Source organism: Scomber japonicus, chromosome 13 (assembly GCF_027409825.1).
Source record: "Scomber japonicus isolate fScoJap1 chromosome 13, fScoJap1.pri, whole genome shotgun sequence".
Lineage (NCBI taxonomy): Eukaryota > Metazoa > Chordata > Actinopteri > Scombriformes > Scombridae > Scomber > Scomber japonicus.
In genome coordinates, this window is record NC_070590.1 from 1595022 (window position 1) to 1616919 (window position 21898).

General features: G+C 41.7%; 1 protein-coding gene and 3 non-coding genes across 4 annotated transcripts in view; 1 reads left to right on the forward strand and 3 right to left on the reverse strand.

The window, feature by feature from the left end:
• LOC128371716 (rap1 GTPase-activating protein 2-like) overlaps positions 1-21898 on the reverse strand; it is a 52275-nt gene that overhangs the window by 30197 nt on the left and 180 nt on the right. The window contains exons 2-3 of the mRNA XM_053332094.1: positions 21326-21883; positions 3453-3599 (exon numbers count right to left, since the gene is read on the reverse strand). Of these exons, the coding sequence (XP_053188069.1) occupies positions 3453-3599; positions 21326-21883 (705 nt within the window). The remainder of the gene's footprint in view (positions 1-3452; positions 3600-21325; positions 21884-21898) is intronic.
• trnas-uga (transfer RNA serine (anticodon UGA)) lies at positions 16596-16677 on the reverse strand. Its single transcript has one exon. It is a non-coding gene; the product is annotated as a tRNA-Ser (tRNA).
• trnaa-cgc (transfer RNA alanine (anticodon CGC)) lies at positions 18076-18147 on the forward strand. The gene has a single exon. It is a non-coding gene; the product is annotated as a tRNA-Ala (tRNA).
• On the reverse strand, positions 18906-18978 carry trnav-uac (transfer RNA valine (anticodon UAC)). Its single transcript has one exon. It is a non-coding gene; the product is annotated as a tRNA-Val (tRNA).

Genomic DNA, 21898 nt, shown 5'->3' on the forward strand with positions numbered 1-21898 from the left:
CGGTGGACTCAGAGCGCCACCTGCTGCTGATCTGCTGAAACTGGCTCAGCAGCAGCAGAGGAAGACGTTTGATGGACAGATGATAAAATGTGAATCAGAAGAAAAACTGCTGGAGGAGAGAGAGATGGATACACACACACACACACACACACACACACACACACACACACAGTTCACCTTCCCTCAGGCACACACACACACACACACACACACAAACACACACACACACATGTATGTCCGTCACGTGTATCTAACATGTTAATAAACTCGTCTCTATATGTCACATCATATATGTCACTATGATGAACCTGCATCATTATTATCATCAGTCAATAAGTGTGAATATATCTGCCACCATTCATCACTGTTTATATTTAATTTATATTTAATTTATTAATTTTTGGCACCTTCCAAAATAAAACCAAACTGAAACTGGTCAATTCCTTCAAAATAAAACCAAACTGAAACTGGTCAATTCCTTCAAAATAATAAAAATAATTCCTTAAAGAGGTTTAAAAAGGTCTTAAAAGTCATTACTAAACATTAATATCATCTGTATTATAAACTATTCTGTTTTCCTTCATGAGTAATAATCCCTCCCTCCTCCTTCTTTCCTTTCCTCCCTTCCTTCCTTCCTCCCTCCCTTCCTTCCTTCCTTCCTTCCTTCCTTCCTTCCTTCCTTCCTTCCTTCCTTCCTTCCTTCCTTCCTGATGATAAATCTTGTTTTCTGTTTGAGTTTCATGTGATAAGAAACATTTAGACTCTAAATATAACTGCAGATGTTTTTCTGGTTAAAAGGTTAAAACACACTTTGCTTCTCTTTTATTTTCATCTCTCCGCTCTGAAGCCGCAAGCAGAAACCACGGCGACCGACTTCATTCAGAAACGCATCAACGCGGCATCCCATCATGCATCTGAACAATAGACGACAGAAGAAGAAGAAGAAGAATAAGAAGAAGAAAAGGCTCCGATGCTCCAAATATGAACATTAATAAGAGTTTGTGACTCGAGGCCGAAGACGCTTCGCTGAGACTCAGACGGCTTTTATTTAAGTCACAGTTCATCTGATCTCAACTAGAACTCATCTAATAAAAACTATATACAGTTATTTATTATATTTATTATGTTTTAATTATGTTAGGAGGAGAGGAGGAGGAGAGGAAGGTGAGGAGGAGATGAGGAGGGAAGGAGAGGAGGAGATGAGGAGAGGAAGGAGGAGAGGAGAGGAGGAAGAGAGTAAGGAGAGGAGAGGAGAGGAAGGAGAGGAGGGGAGGAAGGAAGAGGGGGGAGGAAGGAGGAGAGGAGGGAAGGAGGTGAGTAGGAGAGGAAGGAAGGAAATGAGGAGGAGAGGAGGAGAGAAAGAGGAGAGGAGAGGAGGGAAGGAGGAGGAGAGGAGGAGAGGAGAGGAGGAGAGGAGGAGGAGAGGAGAGGAGGAGTCATTTAAGTCACAGTTCATCTGATCGCTTATATGTATTATGTTTTATGACTGTGTGACACTTCATCATATTATAAAACATGTTGATCAGTATGAAACACTATGGATGATAAGAAAGGATGATAAAAAGAAAGATGTGGAGAAAACAATAAAAAAGGAAGGAGGAGGGGAAGGAGAGGAAGGAGAGGAGGAAAGGAGGAGGGGAAGGAAAGAGGAAGAGAGGAGGAGGAGAGGAAGGAGGAGAGGAAGGAGAGGAGGAAAGGAAGGAGAGGAGGAAAGGAGGGAAGAAGGAGGGGAAGGAAAGAGGAAGAGAGGAGGAGGAGAGGAAGGAGAGGAGAGGAAGGAGAGGAGGAAAGGAGGGAAGGAGAAGGGGAAGGAAAGAGGAAGAGAGGAGAAGGAGAGGAAGGAGGAGAGGAGAGGAAGGAAAGGAAGGAGAGGAGGAAAGGAGGGAAGGAGGAGGGGAAGGAAAGAGGAAGAGAGGAGGAGGAGAGGAAGGAGGAGAGGAGGAAAGGAGGGAAGGAGGAGGGGAAGGAAAGAGGAAGAGAGGAGGAGGAGAGGAAGGAGAAGAGAGGAGGAGAGGAAGGAGAGGAGGAAAGGAGGGAAGGAGGAGGGGAAGGAAAGAGGAAGAGAGGAGGAGGAGAGGAAGGAGGAGAGGAGAGGAAGGAGAGGAGGAAAGGAGGGAAGGGGAAGGGGAAGGAAAGAGGAAGAGAGGAGGAGGAGAGGAAGGAGGAGAGGAGAGGAAGGAGAGGAGGAAAGGAGGGAAGGAGAAGGGGAAGGAAAGAGGAAGAGAGGAGAAGGAGAGGAGAGGAGGAGAGGAGAGGAAGGAGAGGAGGAAAGGAGGGAAGGAGGAGGGGAAGGAAAGAGGAAGAGAGGAGGAGGAGAGGAAGGAGGAGAGGAGAGGAAGGAGAGGAGGAGAGGAGGGAAGGAGGAGGGGAAGGAAAGAGGAAGAGAGGAGGAGGAGAGGAAGGAGGAGAGGAGAGGAAGGAGAGGAGGAAAGGAGGGAAGGAGAAGGTGAAGGAAAGAGGAAGAGAGGAGGAGGAGAGGAAGGAGGAGAGGAGAGGAAGGAGAGGAGGAAAGGAGGGAAGGAGGAGGGGAAGGAAAGAGGAAGAGAGGAGGAGGAGAGGAAGGAGGAGAGGAGAGGAAGGAGAGGAGGAAAGGAGGGAAGGAGGAGGGGAAGGAAAGAGGAAGAGAGGAGGAGGAGAGGAAGGAGGAGAGGAAGGAGGAGAGGAGGAGAGGAGAGGAGGAGAGGAAGGAAGGCATGACGTGTATATTATAGAAAGAGATATTTGACTCACCGAGCTCTCAGAGCGCTGACTGTAGATTTATCGATCCTGAAACACACAAACACTCTGATTAAATACATCTATTAACCTTAGTGTGTGTGTGTGTGTGTGTGTGTGTGTGTGTGTGTGTGTGTGTGTGTGTGTGTGTGTCTGAGGTTCACAGTAATAAACAGTCTCTTTATTAAAGTGCTGTGGTGGGTTCGGGGTTTAACAGCAGCAGCAGAAACGTTTCATCAGAATATATAAAAATAAATCTTTATTCTTAAAGCTGCTAACAAACATTATTCTCTGTTTCTGAATGTTTCTGAATGTTTATTACTAATCACATGACGGCAGGAGAGCAAAAATAAATCATTAACATAACATTAGTGTAAAAGTAATGATAATAACAGTTAATATAAATAAACATGATTATTAATCAGTTAATAAAGAAAAGAGTGAAAACTGTTTGATGCTCATAAACTTCAGTATGCTGATGATATAAAGCAGGTGTTCCTCTTCCTCCACCTCCACCTGCAGCTCCACCTGCACCAACACCTGCACCTCCTCCACCTGCTCCTCCTTCACCTCCTCCTGCTCCTCCACCTGTACCTGCTCCTCCACCTGCTCCTCCACCTACACCTCCTCCACCTGCTCCTGCACCTCCTCCTCCTGCACTTCCTCCTGCACCTCCACTCCTGCACCTCCTCTTGTTCCACCTGTTCCTCCTCCTGCACCTCCTCCTGCACCTCCACCTGCTCCTCCTGCACCTCCTCTTGCTCCACCTTCTCCTGCACCTCCACCTGCTCCTCCACCTCCACCTGATCCTCCTGAACCTCCTCCTGCACCTCCTGCACTTCCACTTGCACCTGCTCCTCCTGAACCTCCTCCTGCACCTCCTCCTACACATCCTGCACCTCCTCCTGCACCTCCTCCTGCTCCTCTTGCTGCCGATTCAAAACTCTGAGTCACTCAAAACAGAAAGGAGAGGAGAAGAGTAAAGGAAAAGAAGAAGACAAGAAGAGAAAACAGGAGACAAGAGGAGGAGAGGAGGAGAGGAAAGAGAGGGAGTAATGTAGAGAGAGAGAAAGAGAGAGAGAGAGAGAGAGAGAGAGAGAGAGAGAGAGAGAGAGAGAGAGAGAGAGATCGACCTCAACCTTAAAAGCCTGTAAGTACGATGACTCTGTGAAAAATCAACTCCCACAGGTCATAAATAACTCATATCTGCTGCTAAATCTGCTCACACACACACACACACACACACATACACACACACATACACACACACACACACACACACACACACACACACACACACACACAGAGACACACACACACAGACACACACACACACACACACACACACAGACACACACATACACACACACACACACAGACAGCTTTAGATTTTATGTCTTTACTGTTGTTTTAACTCTTTTATCTCTGAATATCTTAAGAAATGGAGTCTGAACATGTGTTTGTGTAGCAGTGATGTCATCGGTCTGCAGGAGGTCTGACCACGCGGTTAATGATGTCACACATTACTAATTTAAAGGACTCATTTCCAGCTCTATATTTATATTGCGTGTTCCTCCCTGCTCACCACCCAGCCTCCTCCTGATGTCACATGAACAGTGTCATAACTACAACGGCCACTAGATGGCGTAAACGTGACCATGAATGTTAGCGGACGGGTTAAATATGCTAAAGTTAATATGTTGAACTTGTTACCGTTCAGCTGTTTACATCCACGTCCAGCGGTTACTGATCAACGTTATCATCATATTCACAATATAATAATTACGTGTGGGGTTCCTCAGGGTTCTGCTCTTTTTTCTGTCTTCTTCCACATAGCAACCACATAGCAACCGTGTAACGTAGTAATTAGACAGTATGTCATAACCTCATAATACCCAGATCATAACCACATAGTCAATACACAGTAGTTATGTTGTAACCACGTAGCAACCCCATAGTAACCACATAGTAACCTCATAGTAACCACATAACAACCATATAGTAACCTCATAGTAACCACATAGTAACCTCATAGAAACCACATAATAACCACATAGTAACCTCATAGTAACCACATAGTAACCACATAATCACATAGTCAATACACAGCAGTTATGTACGTAGCAACCCCATAGTAACCACATAGTAACCTCATAGTAACCACATAACAACCATATAGTAACCTCATAGTAACCACATAGCAACCACATAGCAACCACATAGTAACCTCATAGTAACCACATAGTCAATACACAGTAGTTATGTATGTAGTAACCCCATAATAACAACATTGCAACCACATAATCGCCTAAAAGTAATCACACAGTAATCACATAGCAATCACATAACATCATAGTAACCACATAACAACCACATAGTAACCTCATAGTGACCACATAACAACCACATAGTAACCACATAGCAACTACGCAGTAACCTCATAGTAACCACATAGTAACCACATAGCAACCATATAGTAACCTCATAGTAACCACATAGCAACCACATAGTAACCACATAGTCAATACACAGTAGTTATGTATGTAGTAACCCTATAGTAACCACATTGCAACCACATAATCGCCTAAAAGTAATCACACAGTAATCACATAGCAATCACATAACATCATAGTAACCACGTAACAACCACATAGTAACCTCATAGTAACCACATAACAACCACATAGTAACCGCATAACAACCACATAGTAACCTCATAGTAACCACATAACAACCACATAGTAACCACATAACAACCACATAGTAACCTCATAGTAACCACATAACAACCACATAGTAACCACATAGCAACCACACAGTAACCATATAGTAACCATATGGTAACCTCTTAGTAACCTTTTTAGCAACCTGTTTAGTAACCACACAATAACCGCATAGTAATTACACAGTAGTTACGTTATAACCACGTCATTACTACACAGTAACCACATAGCAACCACATAGTAGCCACATAATCACCTTATAGTAACCACACAATAAAGACATCGTAATTATGTAGTAACCACACAGTAACCACATAGCAACCACATAGTAACCACATAGTAACCACAGTAAGCTCTTAGTAGCCAGTTTCTGTTTAAAGCTGCTTACAATTAGTTTTAAGTCCATATTATCAGCTTATAAAGTAGTTCAGCTGTTTTATTTCCACATCCAGCTGTTACTGATCAACATCATCATTCATTAGTTCATTGTGTTTCTGTCCAGCTGCTGAATGTAAAGTCCAATATTCTCTCTGTTAGCTCTGTTCTTACTCTCTACCAGCTCCTGAGGGAAATATCTAAACGCTCCACTATGTTCACCAGCTAGTCTGCAGATAACTGGGTCTGATTATTCTCTGTAGGTTCATCACTACGAGCCACAAACACACTGACTTCAATAGTTTTCGAAAACAAAGACAAACGAAATCGTCTTGCATTCGATAATTTAAAAAAAATCCTTTTGGCACATTTTTAATATTCACATGAATAAATGCAATGAGCGCATTAATATGAACAACAATATCAGCAGAAGGCAGGACTGCTGACACGACACTTCCTAATTTAATACAACATCACATTGTAGAGTTAAACTCAGGAGGAGCAGCTGGAGGAGGAAGAGGTGGAGGAGGTGCTGGTGGATGGAGGAGGTGGTGGAGGAGGGAGTGTTTAGTGTTTAATATAAACTGACTGTAGTTTGCCCTCAAGCTGCTCCTGCATTATTAAATACTGCAACTCTATTAGTCGGCTCGGTCTAAACGCTGGGAGGACGGAAGGATGGAGAGGAAACAGCTGGAGGTCGAAACCGGGAGGGAGATACAGTCTGTTAGTACTGTTAGAGAGGAGGAGGAGGAGGAGGAGGAGGAGGTGTGGAAGGGGGAGGAGGAGACATGGAGGTATGGAAGTAAACAAGGATATACAGGAGGAAAGAATGAAAGAAACAAGGAGGCATGGGAGTAAATAAGGAGGTATGGAAGAAAAGTATGATATAAAGAAGTGAGGAAGGAAGTATAGAAGGAGGTATGAGAAGAGAGAAGGAGGTATGGAAGGAAGGAGGGATGTTTAGAAGAACATATGAAGGTATGGAAGGAAACAAGGAGGCATGGAAGGAAATATAGAGGGAAAGAACAAAGCATGGAAGGAATGATAGAGGTGTAGAAGGTAATAAGGATGAAAATAAGGAGGGAAGGAGGTATAGAAGGAGAGAAGGAGGTGTAAAAGGAGAGAAAGTAATAAGGAGGTATAGAAGGAGAGAAGGAGGTATAGAAGGAGAGAAGAGAGGAGGGAAACAGATTAGAGAAGAAAAGACAATAGAGGGTGAATGATTGAAAAGTAGGATTGTGTCAGAGTTTCCACACACACACACACACACACACACACACACACACACAGGCTCAAACTCACTGAGGCGACTCAGAGCAGCCACTGAGACGTTTTGTCTTCTGATTCTCATCCAGAAACAAAACGTTTAGTTTAATGTTATAAAAACGTTTCTTCATGTTTTACATTTAAACAAACAAACCAAATGATTATCATTATTATTATTCTGCATCAGTGTTTATACTCTGAGCAGCTACATGCTCCACAATGCTCCACAATGCTCCACAATGTTCCACAATGCTCCACAATGTTCCACAATGCTTCACAATGCTCCACAATGCTTCACGATGTTCCACGATGCTTCACAATGCTCCACAATGTTCAACAATGCTCCACAATGTTCCACAATGTTCCACAATGCTTCACAACGCTCCACAACGTTCCACAGTGCTTCACAATGCTTCACAATGCTCCACAAATCCTCCACAATGCTTCACAAATGCTCCACAATGCTCCACAAATGCTCCACAAATGCTCCACAATGCTCCACAATGCATCACAATGCATCACAATGCACCACAATGCCCCACAACGTTCCACAATGCTTCACAATGTTTCACAATGCTCCACAATGCTTCACAATGCTCCACAATGCTTCACAATGTTCCACAATGCTCCACAATGTTCCACAATGCTTCACAATGTTCCACAATGCTTCACAATGCTCCACAACGTTCCACAATGCTCCACAAATGCTCCACAATGTTCCACAATACTCCACAAATGCTCCACAATGTTCCACAATACTCCACAAATGCTCCACAATGCTCCAACATGTTCCACAATGCTTCACAATGCTTCACAATGTTCCACAATGCTCCATCCTTTAAAGACTAAAGTCACATGACTCTACAGTTGATGTGATGATTAATGTCATATTGATTTAGTGCTGAGTTTATTATTCAGAGACAGAGATGAATCCATCCGGCATCGAACGCATTATTCAAACATTTAAAAACAATCAGTTCATCTCTGAGTTCACTGTCTGCGGGAGACTGGTAAAGCTTTTCATTCAGTTCTGTGTTAAACCTTTCATCCAAACTTCACTCCAAGTTTTAAACATATTGATCTAAATACACACACACACACACACACACACACACACACACACACACACACACAAACACACACACACACACACACACACAGGTAGATAAGGTGATTACAGCTGTGCCGAGAACAGTGATAAATGAAGTGTGTATTGTGCATAATGTGCAGCAAAGATGCATCAAGTCCTTTGTCTGGTTATATGTGTGTGTGTGTGTGTGTGTGTGTGTGTGTGCGTGTGTTCGTATGTGTGTGTGTGTGTGTGTGTGTGTAAATCAGTGGGTAGAAACCTCATTTACATTCCAGATCAAACATGTTAATCACTGAGCTTCAAGGTTTATTCTTCAACTTTGGACACAGCCTGGCTAACAGTTTCCCTTCAGTTTCAGTCTTTATGCTAAGCTACGCTAACAAACATCTTCTCTCCGTCTAACTCTCAGAAACAAAGTGATTAAATATGAAATGTGTTCATCAGGCAGCCTGTGAGCACTGAGCAGGACGTCACTCATGATTCAGATATGTGATGAATATAAAAACACCTGCAGCCAATCAGCCAATCAGACGCGAACTGTGAGGTGAAACTTTGAGCTGCAGAGAAAACAGAAAGTTGTTTATTAACTGCAGCAAAGCGTCTTCTTGTTCAGCGCCAGTCGAGCAGAAACAAACAGACAGCAGAGGAAGAAGAAGAAGAAACACGTCTGGACCTGCGACTCTCAACCAGAAGTCACATTTTAACTTCACATGTTCATTTACAACCGCAGGAAAGAAAAGCTGCTGAACAGATATTAGATCATTACAGCAGGAAAATAAAGGAAAATAAATGCTGTTGTTAAATAGACTCAGTTATAAAGCAAACAGGATGTGCAGCTTTCTTTAAAAAATAATCTACATAAAACTATAAGAGAACATTTTAAACTACAGCTGAACATATTCATTTAATCTGGCTTTTTATTTCTGTCATTTTCACTTATTTTTTAAAATGATCTAAATGTATTATTTATTATATTAGTTTTATCATTTATATATATTTTTATATATTTTTTAATTTATTTTACTATATTTTTCTCTGTGAATCACTTTCAGCTATATCCCTCATATGAAAGCTGCTCTATAAATAAAGTTTCTTCTTCTTCTTATTATTATTATTATTATTATACATGTTAAATCTGAAACCAGTGAGTATATTTTAGTTTATATATGTGCATTATTTGAAGATATTTGAAGCATCATGATGGACTTCAGAAAACTGTGAGATATTTTTTTTACACATTTAAATAATAAGTTTCACATTAATGGAAAAAGAAAAGAATCATTACAGGATTTTAAATGATCCTGCGACCTTTCAGAATAAAACACATCAGAACATTTTGTGGCTTTAAATCTTTAAACTCTGACTTTAAGAAGAGAAACTGAAGCTGAGCTCACTTTATAATTCATTAATACACAAAATGAAATATCTATCTATAGAATATAATAATACATAATCAGGATATAAACTTTGACTTTCACAGGTTTAGTTAAAGTAAAATAACTAAATAATGTGTTTTGATGCAGTTTACAAAATAAAATCTTCAGTATTTGGTTTTGAGGAGATAAATAAATGAAAGTATAGTAAATAGTTTCCTGTGTGTGTTTATATGTTAATACTGTGATCTGTTCCTCTGGTTCTCCACAACATTTAATTAGGACATTTTTTTAAATTTTCAAATAATTTTCGAGGCGCTGATGCTTCTGTGATGTCACCGTGATGTCACCGTGATGTCACTTCTGCTCAGCTCTGACTGGAAATGAACTCAGAGACCCCGAAAGTCTGAGGGGTGTTTGTGTGAGAGATGAGATCATGTGGCCATTTATCAAATACACACACACACACACACACACACACACACACACACGCACACGCACACGCACACACACACTTACCATCCAAAGCCTCCAAACGACACGCTTCTCTTCCTCCTCAGCATGGTCTCTGGCTCCTCTTTGTCCTCCTTTTCTTCTTATTGTGTCTGATTTCTCTCTCTGCTCTCTCTTCCTTCCCTCCCTCTCTCTCTCTTTCCTTCCTCCTCCTCCTCCCTCTCTCTCTTCCCTCTCTCCCTCTCACTCTTCCTTCTCTCCCTCTCTCTCTCTTCGCTGTCTCTATCTCCTCATCCTCCACCTATAAATACTCTCATCTCAGTCAGACGTGCTCTCTCTCTCTCTGCCTCTCTGTATTCTCCTGCTGTGTCTCCTCCTGCCGTTAATGTTCCTCTCACTTCAACCCACTGCACACTGAGAGAGAGAGAGAGAGAGAGAGAGAGAGAGAGAGAGAGAGAGAGAGAGAGAGAGAGAGAGAGAGAGAGAGAGAGAGAGAGAGAGAGAGAGAGGTTTACATGCTGTGTTTCTCTCTCTCCACCCTGACGAAGCAGAAAATCAGAGATTCAAACTTATCATACATAATAAATGAAGATAAATGAAAGCACATCACATTTCTGCTGCCTGAAACTCACTCAGAAATGTTTGGGTTTTACCAACAGTCTGCAATATATTCCCTACTATATATATCCTACTCTTTATATCCTACTATATATATCAGACTATATATATCATATTATATATATCAGACTATATATATCGTCGTCCTCCTCCTCCTCTTCTGCTTATCCTGGTCGGGTCGGGGGGGCAGCAGCCTAAGCAGGGAAGCCCAGACTTCCCTCTTCTCAGCCACTTCGTCCAGCTCTTCCCGGGGGATCCCGAGGCGTTCCCAGGCCAGCTGAGAGACATAGTCTCTCCAGTGTGTCCTGGGTCTCCTACTGGTGTGACGAGCCCTGAACACCTCACCAGGGAGGCGTCCGGGAGGCATCCTAATAAGATGCCCGAGCCACCTCATCTGGCTCCTCTCAACGCAGAGGAGTAGCGGGTCTACTCCGAGCTCCTCCCGGATAACTGAGCTTCTCACCCTATCTCTAAGGGAGAGCCCAGCCACCCTACGGAGGAAGCTCATTTCGGCCACTTGCACCCGCGATCTTGTTCTCTGGGGGATCTTGTTCTACTTGTTCATGACCTTAGGTGAGGGTAGGAACCAAGATCGACTGGTAAATCTCTTCACCACGACGGATCTGTGCAGAGTCCGCATTACTGCAGACGCCGCACCGATCCGCCTGTCGATCTCACGCTCCATCCTTCCCTCACTGTGAACAAGACCCCGAGGTACTCGAACTCCTCCACTTGGGGCAGGATCTCCTCCCCGACCCGAAGAGTGCACTCCACCCTTTTCCGGTTGAGCACCATGGCCTCGGATTTGGAGGTGCTAATTCTCATCCCGACTGCTTCACACTCGGCTGCGAACCGATCCAGTGAGAGTTGGAGGTTCACGGTCTGATGAAGCCAACAGGACCACATCATCTGCAAAAAGCAGTGACCCAATCCTGACCACCACCAAACCAGACCCCCTCAATGCCCTGACTGCGCCTAGAAATCCATAAAGATTATAAAGAGGATTGGTGACAAAGGGCAGCCCTGGCAGAGTCCAACCCTCACCGGAGGTTAGGGTTAGATCGGTGACAAAGGGTGTGACCCCCCTATAGTTGGAACACACCCTCCAGTCCCCTTTCTTAAAAAGTGGGACCATCACCCCAGTCTGCCAATCCAGAGGCACTGCCCCCGATGTCCACGCAATGCTGCAGAGTTGTGTCAAACATGACAGCCCCACAACATCCAGGGCCTTGCCACCGAGGAGCTTTTTAACCACCTCGGTGACCTCCACCCCAGAGATAGGAGAGCCCACACCCGAGTCCCCCGGCCCTGCTTCCTTACCGGAAGGCGTGTTGGTGGGATTGAGGAGATCTTCGAAGTATTGCTTCCACCGATCCACAACGTCCCCAGTCGAGGTCAGCAGCACCGTCCCCACCGTATACAGTGTTGATGGTGCACTGCTTCCCCCTCCTGAGATGCTGGATGGTGGTCCAGAACCTCTTTGAAGCCGTCCAGAAGACGTTTTCCATGGCCTCACGAACTCCTCCCATGTCCGGGTTTTGCCTCAGCGACCACCGCAGCTGCACTCCGCTTGGTGCTGCTTGAACCATAGGCACAGACAACAGTCAGGATCTGTCCCCCCCCACCCGACGGTGGAGGGAGGCTAACCTCTCGTCTACCGGGGTAAACTCCAACATACAGGCACCAAGCCGGGGGGCAATAAGTATTGCCACCCCTGCCCGGCGCCTCTCACCAGTGGCAACTCCAGAGTGGAAGAGAGTCCAACCCCTCTCGAGGAGACTGGTTCCAGACTGGTTCCAGAGCCCTTGATGTGCGTCGAGGTGAGGCCGACTATATCTAGCCGGAACTTCTCAACCTCACGCACCAGCCCAGGCTCCTTCCCCACCAGAGAGGTTCCACGTCCCTAGAGCTAGCTTCTGCAGCCGAGGATCGGACCGATTTTTGCAGCTTTAAACTTAATTTATTTTCATTACAGAAAGAAATCACATCGTTTTACTCTCCACTGATTTAAACAACAAAGACCAGTGACTATAACAGACTGTGTGTGTGTATGTGTGTGTGTGTGAGTGTGTGAGTGTGTGTGTGCACATGTGTGTGTTTTCCTGTAATTTGGGAGTTCTCAGTGTTTAATCCTTTGTGAAAATCCTCCAGCAACTGAATGCATTTACATAAAAATACACACAACAGAAAATAGGATTTACAGAGAATAGTGTGTGTGTGTGTGTGTGTGTCAGCGTGTATGTGTGTGAGAGAGAGTCCTCCTTCCTTCCTTCAATGAACATAATTAACAATGAACACAAACAGTCACAAACAGTCACCGTGTAAAGAGGCTTCAGTGTTAATCATCTGATCATTGATCAGCAGGTGGCGCTAAAGGACCGTTCATTATAAACAAGAAGTAAATGTTTAAATGTCATAAAAACATGAAGGTTCTCAAACATATATTTTTTATTCCTTCTTTTCCTTCCTTCATTCCTTCTTTCTTTTCCTTCCTTCTTTCTTTTCATTCCTTCCTTTCCTTCTCTCCTTCCTTCCTGCCTTTCTTTCTTTCTTTCTTCCTTATCAATGACTCAGTGATGTTTAGCTTCAGGTCGCTAATGTCTTGTATCTTTGTTCCAGACATGAGACATTAATACAATGTGATTAAACACTGTGATAGATAAAATCACACATAAACCCGCCCCTGCTGCTGTAGAGGTATAAATACATTCAGCACACACTACTACTACAGTCTTCAGTTAGCTGAGTTAGCCGCCGAGCTAGCCGCCGAGTTAGCCGCCAAGCTAGCCACCGAGTTAGCCACGGAGCTAGTAGCCGAGCTAGCAGCAGAAAGCTCTCAGACCCTGCGTCCATGTTTCGGGTAGAGGTGGTGACTTTGGCTGTGTTCGAAACCACATACTACATACTACATACTTCAATAATACTTCCATCCTACACACTAAAGGACCAGATCGTAAACCGACCGTTTACACTGTAGTAAACTACACGATAACCCACAATGCATTTGGTTCCTACCCGAGCTGAAATCATCAGGCTGAAGCTGATTTCATTTTAGCTCTAACTCTGTAAATATACCACTTTATCGACCCTTCTAACCTTTTTAGACGAGAAAGTAGTCCTTGAGATCTACAATGTGACGCTAATCTGTCCAAATAACACCTGTTTAATGTTTTGTTCCTGCGAATTCGGAGCTAGCCGTAGTAAAGAGACTGTTGTAAAGAGACTCTATGGACAAACTGGATGCTTTAAGCTGCAGAGTCTCTGATCTTTCTCTTACACAGTAAAACCTACAGGACTCAGTTTAGCATCAGAAATGTTCTTCAGATGCTGGAACAGATTCAGCTCATTGTTTATCTGTCTGTTCTGGTTCACTCTGTCTGCTCTCGTAGCATCATTTTCAGAGTAAAAGCTGCAGAAACAGACCAGTGTACTCTACCTGCTAACACAGTTATCTGCAGACTAGCTGCTGAACATAGTGGAGCATTTAGAGATTTCCCTCAGGAGTTGGTAGAGAGTAAAAACAGCTAACAGAGAGAATATTAGACTTTACACTCAGCAGGTTGGACAGAAACAGTAACGGCTGGATGTGGAAATAAAACATCAACATATCAACGTAACCAACTCACCTCCTGATGGAAACTAGAGGATAAAACTTGAGTTAACGCGGGTTCAAAGTCTCTGCTACTCAACGAGACAATTAATCACCATGGCAACCAGCCAGGCTCTGACAGCAGACACTTCACACTGAAAGTAAACCTCACCTGCTGTTTGTCAAAGAGATAGTTTGGTTGTTATATTCTCTAACTTCCTGTTGTTACCAATATAAACTACAGCTATGTTTGAATTCTTTTACTTTCTTCATGTTTATCTCCTTGTTACTAATATGAGCCTGTACTTCTTATTTAACCATGTTAGTTATTAGCCTTAATCTCCTGTTTTACACCATTATGGCAGATAAATGGAACTCCACAAATGACTTTTATTCTGAAATTTTATGACTTCCTAAAGTAGCCCAAAATAAAATGTTATGTTTAGGATAGAAGCTACTAATGTTTGTCATTGAGGTTGTTCTGCGTCAGATGATCTCCGTATATATAATAAGATAGTAGTTATGAGGATTTCTTTTTATCATGTAGCAGTAGCAATGTAGCAAGGGAGTTTTTTCTCTCCACTGTGTCTTATGTGGGAATGTTGGGTCTCTTTAAAGTTAAAACCTGAAGAGTTCGGTTTAGAACCTGCTCTATGTGGAAAGAGCCTTGAGATAACTTTGTTGTGATTTGGTGCTATACAAATAAAGACTGATTGATTGATTGCAGTGAAGACTGCTCATTTTACCTTTACATAGAAAATAACATTTAACCACCAAAAAGAGATGAAAACATGACTGAAGGAGACAAAAAACTAAACTACCTAAACTAAACTAAACTAAACTAAAATAAACATAAAAATGACTAAAAAGAGACTTAAATTGACTAAACAAACCCAAAAACTACCAAAAAGAGATGAAAACATGACTAAAATCAGTCGTAAGTTAGTTTGAGTAACAGCTGTCATCTAGTTACCATGGTAACTATGAGATGGACTGACGACAGAGACTCAAAACTACCAAAAAGAGACATTTCAATCATTACTGCTATGTTATATTTTCATGTCTGAGGTAAAACATGATATTGTGTGATAGGAGATGTTTAGTCTCTCTGCTCTCTGAGACATGAATCAAGGTTTAATCACATTTATTGATCAATCAGATTATCGACTATTGATGCTTTCTAGAATATGAACAGTATGAGAGGGTTAATACTGGATACTACATTTCCCATAATACAACTCAACAGTGTGTTCTCATTGGATCCATCCTGCCCGGTTTCTAGCAGCTGTCAGTCTCTACGTACATTTCAAACATCACCTCATCGACGCCTCGTGTTTTCATCGTGCAGATCAACGTGCACAGACTTGTTGAGGCTCCTTTATAAACTCAGCGTGCTTGTTGACGGAGCATATGTGAGGAGCTGTGTGAAGCCTCAGCAACGCCAGCACACACACACACACACACACACACACACACAGTCACACACACACACACACACACACACACTCACACACTCACTCACACACAAAGAGGAGAGAGGACAGTTTGTTCTGATGTTTAAAAGCCACACGGAGCAGGTGGCTGTAACATACACACACACACACACACACACACACACACACACACACACACACACACACACTGTCTTTACTGTGTACAAACACTTCTTATCTCAGAACAAACAGATATGATTATTAAAGATATTATTATGTAAAATCATCTAATCATCACTAAAAGTTCATTTTCTTGTAATCAGAAAACATTTAATGACCCTCAGATGTCTGTATTTTGGACTTTTGGTTGGTAAAATAAAACAGAATGTAATAACTATCACTTAAATAAAAGAAAAGCAAAACAAAACCGTAAAAGTTGAATTTTCTGTTTGAACTAATCAATTAATTATCAGGTTAACATGACTGTAACTGAAGTCTCTGTTCTCTCTGGGGTTTAATATATTATCTTAAATTCTTCAGACAAATGTTTGATGGGTTCGTTTAGTTGTGAACTTCATAAAGAATAAAAATAAAACAGTCACATTTCGCTGTGAGCAGGGTTCGAACTTGCACGACTAATAGAGACAAAACCCCTCAAAACTACCAAAAACAGACATAAAAATTACTAAGAAAAAGACTTACATTGACTAAACAAACCCAAATACTTCCAAAAAGAGATGAAAAATGACTAAAAACGACCATAAGTTAGTTTGAGTAACAGCTGCCATGGTAAAATGAAAACATAATGAATTAACTATCATTTAAATCAAGGAAAAGCAAAACAAAACTGTTAAAGTTGTTGCTTTTGAATTTTCTGTTTGAACTAATCAATTAATCTTTTACATTTATCAGGTTGACATGACTGTAACTGAAAGAATACAAATAAAAAGAGTCACATTTCGCTGCGAGCAGGGTTCGAACCTGCGCGGGAAGATCCCATTGGATTTCAAGTCCAACGCCTTAACCACTCGGCCATCGCAGCTACGTCATGAAGTGAGACAGCCGTACATTAAGAATCAGAGACATCCTTATTCAAGGCTGCAGAACAATCTTCGGGGTTTCATTCCGCTCTGCTCCGCTTATATCTGCTGTTACTGTGAGACAGGAGCGGGTACTGAACGGCTTCCTGGATGAGCAGCAGCCATTTCACACATTTAACTTTAATATTAACTCAGTATTCAATATTAATTCAGATAAATAAGAACACCGCGGCTCGTCTAGCAGCAGATGAACGTCTCAGTAACAGTTCCGGTGTGATTATATCGATGTCAATTAAACGTAAAGTTAAAAAAACACGATTTATTCAACGCACATATATTTGATCTCTTCCCGCGGACCAACACCGACATGCGCAGTGTACTCACAGGTTGATGCGCCCTCTGGTGGCCGGAAGCTGCACTACAACAATACTGGCACTAGTTTCTGACTGACTGTACAACTCCACCTGGTGGCGGGATTTATACAACACTTAACTCATGAATGAACCAACTACCATGTAAATTAACTAAATTACTCACAAAAAATACACACTTAGATGATTGTTCTGTGACATTTAGAAAAGTTACAGATCTTAATCTAGTATAGTTCTAAAAATACAAGTAACAATTATTTATTTCTTATTGAAACATAACTATCACCTGTCTCTGTCACAGCTCTTCCTCTACTTTCCTCTATTGTTTTCTACATTTGCTTTACCTGTTTTTTCCCACAGAAATACATTGAGGTCTGCTTGCCTTTGGTTTACTGTAACACCACACACTATTAGGATAACAAGCAATACATGTGAAATAATTCCAGAGTAAAGTGTTTTTCTTAACATAAAAGTAAAGACAGAGCTCACAGTAGGTTTTATTTAATCAACAAAACAAATACATTTCTCATGAACTCCTGGGACAGATAACACCAGTTAATGTTGAACACAGAAACTGTGCTCCTCTAAGATAAACTTGTTAAACTGGTTTGTGAGTCATTTAATTCATTTAATGGTTTAATTTACATCACAGTTGGTTCATTCATGAGTTACACGTTGTATAAATTCCGCCACCAGGTGGAGCTGTAGAGTCAGTCAGGAACGAGCAGTGAAAGTGTTGAGAGAAGAAAACAGTTCAGTGTTTAATATGTCATGGGTTTTGGATATTTTGGTTTTTCAGTCTCTCTGTTACCTCTGGATACACAAACACAGTTTATAAATACGGTGCATTTGGGTCAAAATCATACAAAACATTAATTTAAAGCAAAAAGTTGTTATTATAACCACAGTATTTTGTTTAAATGTATCATATTAAATAGTAAATATTCACACCGGAACGTACAGAACAATAGACACAACCTGCGGTCGTACATATAAATACTGATTTCCGGCCGCCATGATGCGTCGTGTGGGGATGTAGCTCAGTGGTAGAGCGCATGCTTCGCATGTATGAGGTCCCGGGTTCAATCCCCGGCATCTCCACTGCTTTTACTGCTGCTGCTCTTTGACTAACACTGTGAAGATGAATCCTCGGGCATTATAACGTACTATCCGTGTAACAAGACGTCAGAATAATCCTTATCGCGTATCGAGTACTCACATCCTTTAAGTATTGCAGTGACATTTAATAAGTATTATGAGTTTGATGTAAAGTATTGCAGTAAAGTAATGGTTGACTGATATATTAATTATATATGATATGTCATTTGAACATTTATTGAAATTAAACCACGTGAGATTCACATTTGGTGGAGCTGTGATGTATTTTAAAAGCTTGTGGCTCATATAAAGTACGAATACCTCAAACTTGTGCTTAAGAACAGCCCATGAGTAAATTAAGTTAATTACTGCCCAGCACTGAGAAAGATACACAATAATGTCTATAAAAACTATAAAATTGGTCAAACAGGATACAAATAGTTTAAAGAAGTGGGGAGAGCTGGTTACTGAACGTTTATGTACAGTCAAAACAGCCTATTCAAATACACAGTAGTACGATGTATTGCACATTTTGTATTTTAAACTAAAATACCATTAACTGTAAACGATAACTGCAGGTAAGAACTTCTCACCATGCTGAATACGTCAACATACTCTATTGAAGGTTAAATGTCCAAACCAGACATCGTATTTTGTTTTGTGGCCATAAAACATCTAAACCGTATTATAATTTCTACATCTTTAGAGTGTTTTCATTTGTACCGTAATTTAAAAACGTTACTAAACGTTAAAAAGCTTGCTGGTTCCACTGGGGCTCGAACCCAGGACCTTCTGCGTGTAAAGCAGACGTGATAACCGCTACACTATGGAACCAGATGCCCACAAAAGACGAAACACGTGATTTTATTTTTGTAATGACGTCGTTTGAAAAGCTCTTTTTATTTCTTATAATTTACAAACTAACCACTCACTGTATGCTTAGATAACATTGTCACGAGTTAACTGGATATTCGTGACATTAACCACCGTATGTTTATAAGATGATTAACATTAGGGAGACATTGTGGCTATAACCAGAAGGACTTTGCTATAACGTAAGACTAAAATACAACGTTAAAAAGAAAGTTACATCCAAGCAGTTGCCACAAAGTGCTGATTAAACACACCGCCTGATCATTTAGTAGTAAAGTTTATGGCACACGGATGCAAATCGACGTTGTTTGCTAGGTATTTTATTTACATGTTTCACACCTGTAGATCGACCGACTCTTATTTTGAAATGTGATCGGGTCGAATGGATCAATTCCTGATGGTGAAATAAATAATTTCGCACGGTTGTAACGCTCAAAGTAAACTATCCACTGTTTCAAAGCCCCCCCACCAACCTCCCATGATTTGTGTGAAATGAAGCAACAAAACTACAAAACGGAAGTACCAAAAACTGCAGTTCCTCTAATGGCCACTTGGGACTGACTCCAAAAGCGACTCCATCTCCATCCCCATAAACCCATAAGCCCCCCTCAAGGTATAAATGATCAACTCAGCAGAAATAAGCATGACACAAAAACAGGTTGGGTCAGTATTGCTATATCCCCGTTCATTAACCCCCCCCACCCCCCCACCCTTAATATAGACTACCTGTTGTACTCCCGTTCAGGTGCTCAGGTGATTGGTTGTTTAGGTGTTCAGGTGTTCAGTTTGAACTAATAGGAGGTGCAGGTGTCGTTTTGGGCGGGACTGTGAAGATAAACAGAGGTGCTCTGAAGCTGCAGATGTTTTTTTATTGAACACTTTACAGCCCAGAGAGGAGAGGAGGTATCACTCTGCAGGTAAGCTCACCTGATTATCACATCAAGATTTTTACATTTTATACATTTGTTGTTCTGCTAGATTATATTTCAACGTTATCTTCCTACATGATGATCTAAATGTTGTTTCTAAGTGTTTTCAGTGCCAGGACATGACTTATCTTTACACACTGACACTTAAATAATAGAATAAGCCTCAATAAAACTAGTGACAACGTATTGAGAGTAGCTCAGTACATTAAAACTAATTAGGAATGTGAGGGTTAAAGGTCACAGTAGACTAACCTGCGAGATAAATAAACACAATGTGCCTGTAAGTGCTGAAAAAGTGTTAAAACCCATTAAATTATCATTTCTAAATCTTTAAAAATGATTCAGGTTCTATATTTTGTGCTGTGAACGCTGTTAGTTTTATTATGTTCATTTTTGGCGCCCTTTTTAACACAGCATCAAATTTCTTAAAATGATCAATAAAAGGAAAACAGATCAGATAGCTTCTGTTACAACAGATAAAAAGAGGAAACATGCCAATCATGCTGCTTGTTTCCTGTTCAAAGTTCTCGTCTCAATCCTGGAAAAGTTTTATTACACAATAAATGACTTTAAGTTAATTACTAATCATTTCCTGAAAGGTTTTAATTTATTGCTTTACAGTTTTAATCAGTTCTCAGGTGAAAAGGCAAAAATGTTAAATTAATCTACAAGTCAGATCATATGTCAACATAAATAGTATATTACAAAGCAATATGTAAATGAACATAATGTGATTATAAGGAGAAGATATAAAGATGTAAAGATATAAAAAAGTAAATCTGATAATAAATGAAAAATAAAAAATGCAAAACTCTTTCCAGGAAACTTCTTCGAAATGATTCAAACTGAAATGAACTTTAAACTACTTTCATGTTTTTAGCTTCTCTTTTATATTATAATGTGTTTTTAAATTATTTCATTATCATGTTGTGTTGATCATTAAGGCAAATTACTATAACGTTCATTATGACTGCAATAAAGTTAACACTAAACCAGGATCCAATTTAAAGCTTTTATGTTTTAATATGTGAACAGAAACAGGAACTGTGTGTTATTTAACTGGCTCATTATTTCCATCTTTATCAAAACTAACACACAGGAACAAAAAGCAGCTTGACGTCACCTCTCTGCTGTGTGCCGGTCAAACTCGGAGCAGGAAGCTTCGTGGTCAAGAGGGGCGAAGGAAGCAGGAAGTAACCTTTCAGAAGAAAGGCTGCAGTGTGTTGTGTGTGGGTGGCTGAGCGGCTTGCTCTAACTGACACTGAAGCTCATTTCAAAGTCAAATACAGGCGAGGTAAACAAATGAGCCCTTATCAACTCTGCAGAGGAAGATTTAGCAAACATAAAAATCCTGATTCATTCTCACATCATAAAACTACTCCGTGTTTCTTGTTAACTTTAAAGTATTCATCATGCAGGGTATAGGGTGCAGGGTGCAGGGTATAGGGTGCAGGGTACAGGGTATAGGATGCATGATGCAGGGTATAAGGTGCAGGATACAGGGTATAAGGTGTAGGGTGCAGGCTACAGGGTGCATGGTATAGGGTGCATGGTATAGGGTGCAGGGTATAGGGTGCAAGGTGCATGACACAGTGTGCAGGGTGCAGGGTACAGGGTGCAGGGTACAGGGTGCAAGGTGCAGGATACAGGGCATAAGGTGCAGGGTGCAGGGTACAAGGTGCAGGGTGCAGGGTGCAGGGTACAGGGTGCAGGGTGCAGGGTGCAGGGTACAGGGTACAGGGTGCAGGATACAGGGCATAAGGTGCAGGGTGCAGGGTATAGGGTGCAAGGTGCATGACACAGTGTGCAGGGTGCAGGGTACAGGGTACAGGGTGCAGGATACAGGGCATAAGGTGCAGGGTGCAGGGTACAAGGTGCAGGGTGCAGGGTACAGGCTGCAGGGTGCAGGCTACAGGGTGCAAGGTGCAGGGTGCAGGCTACAGAGTGCAGGG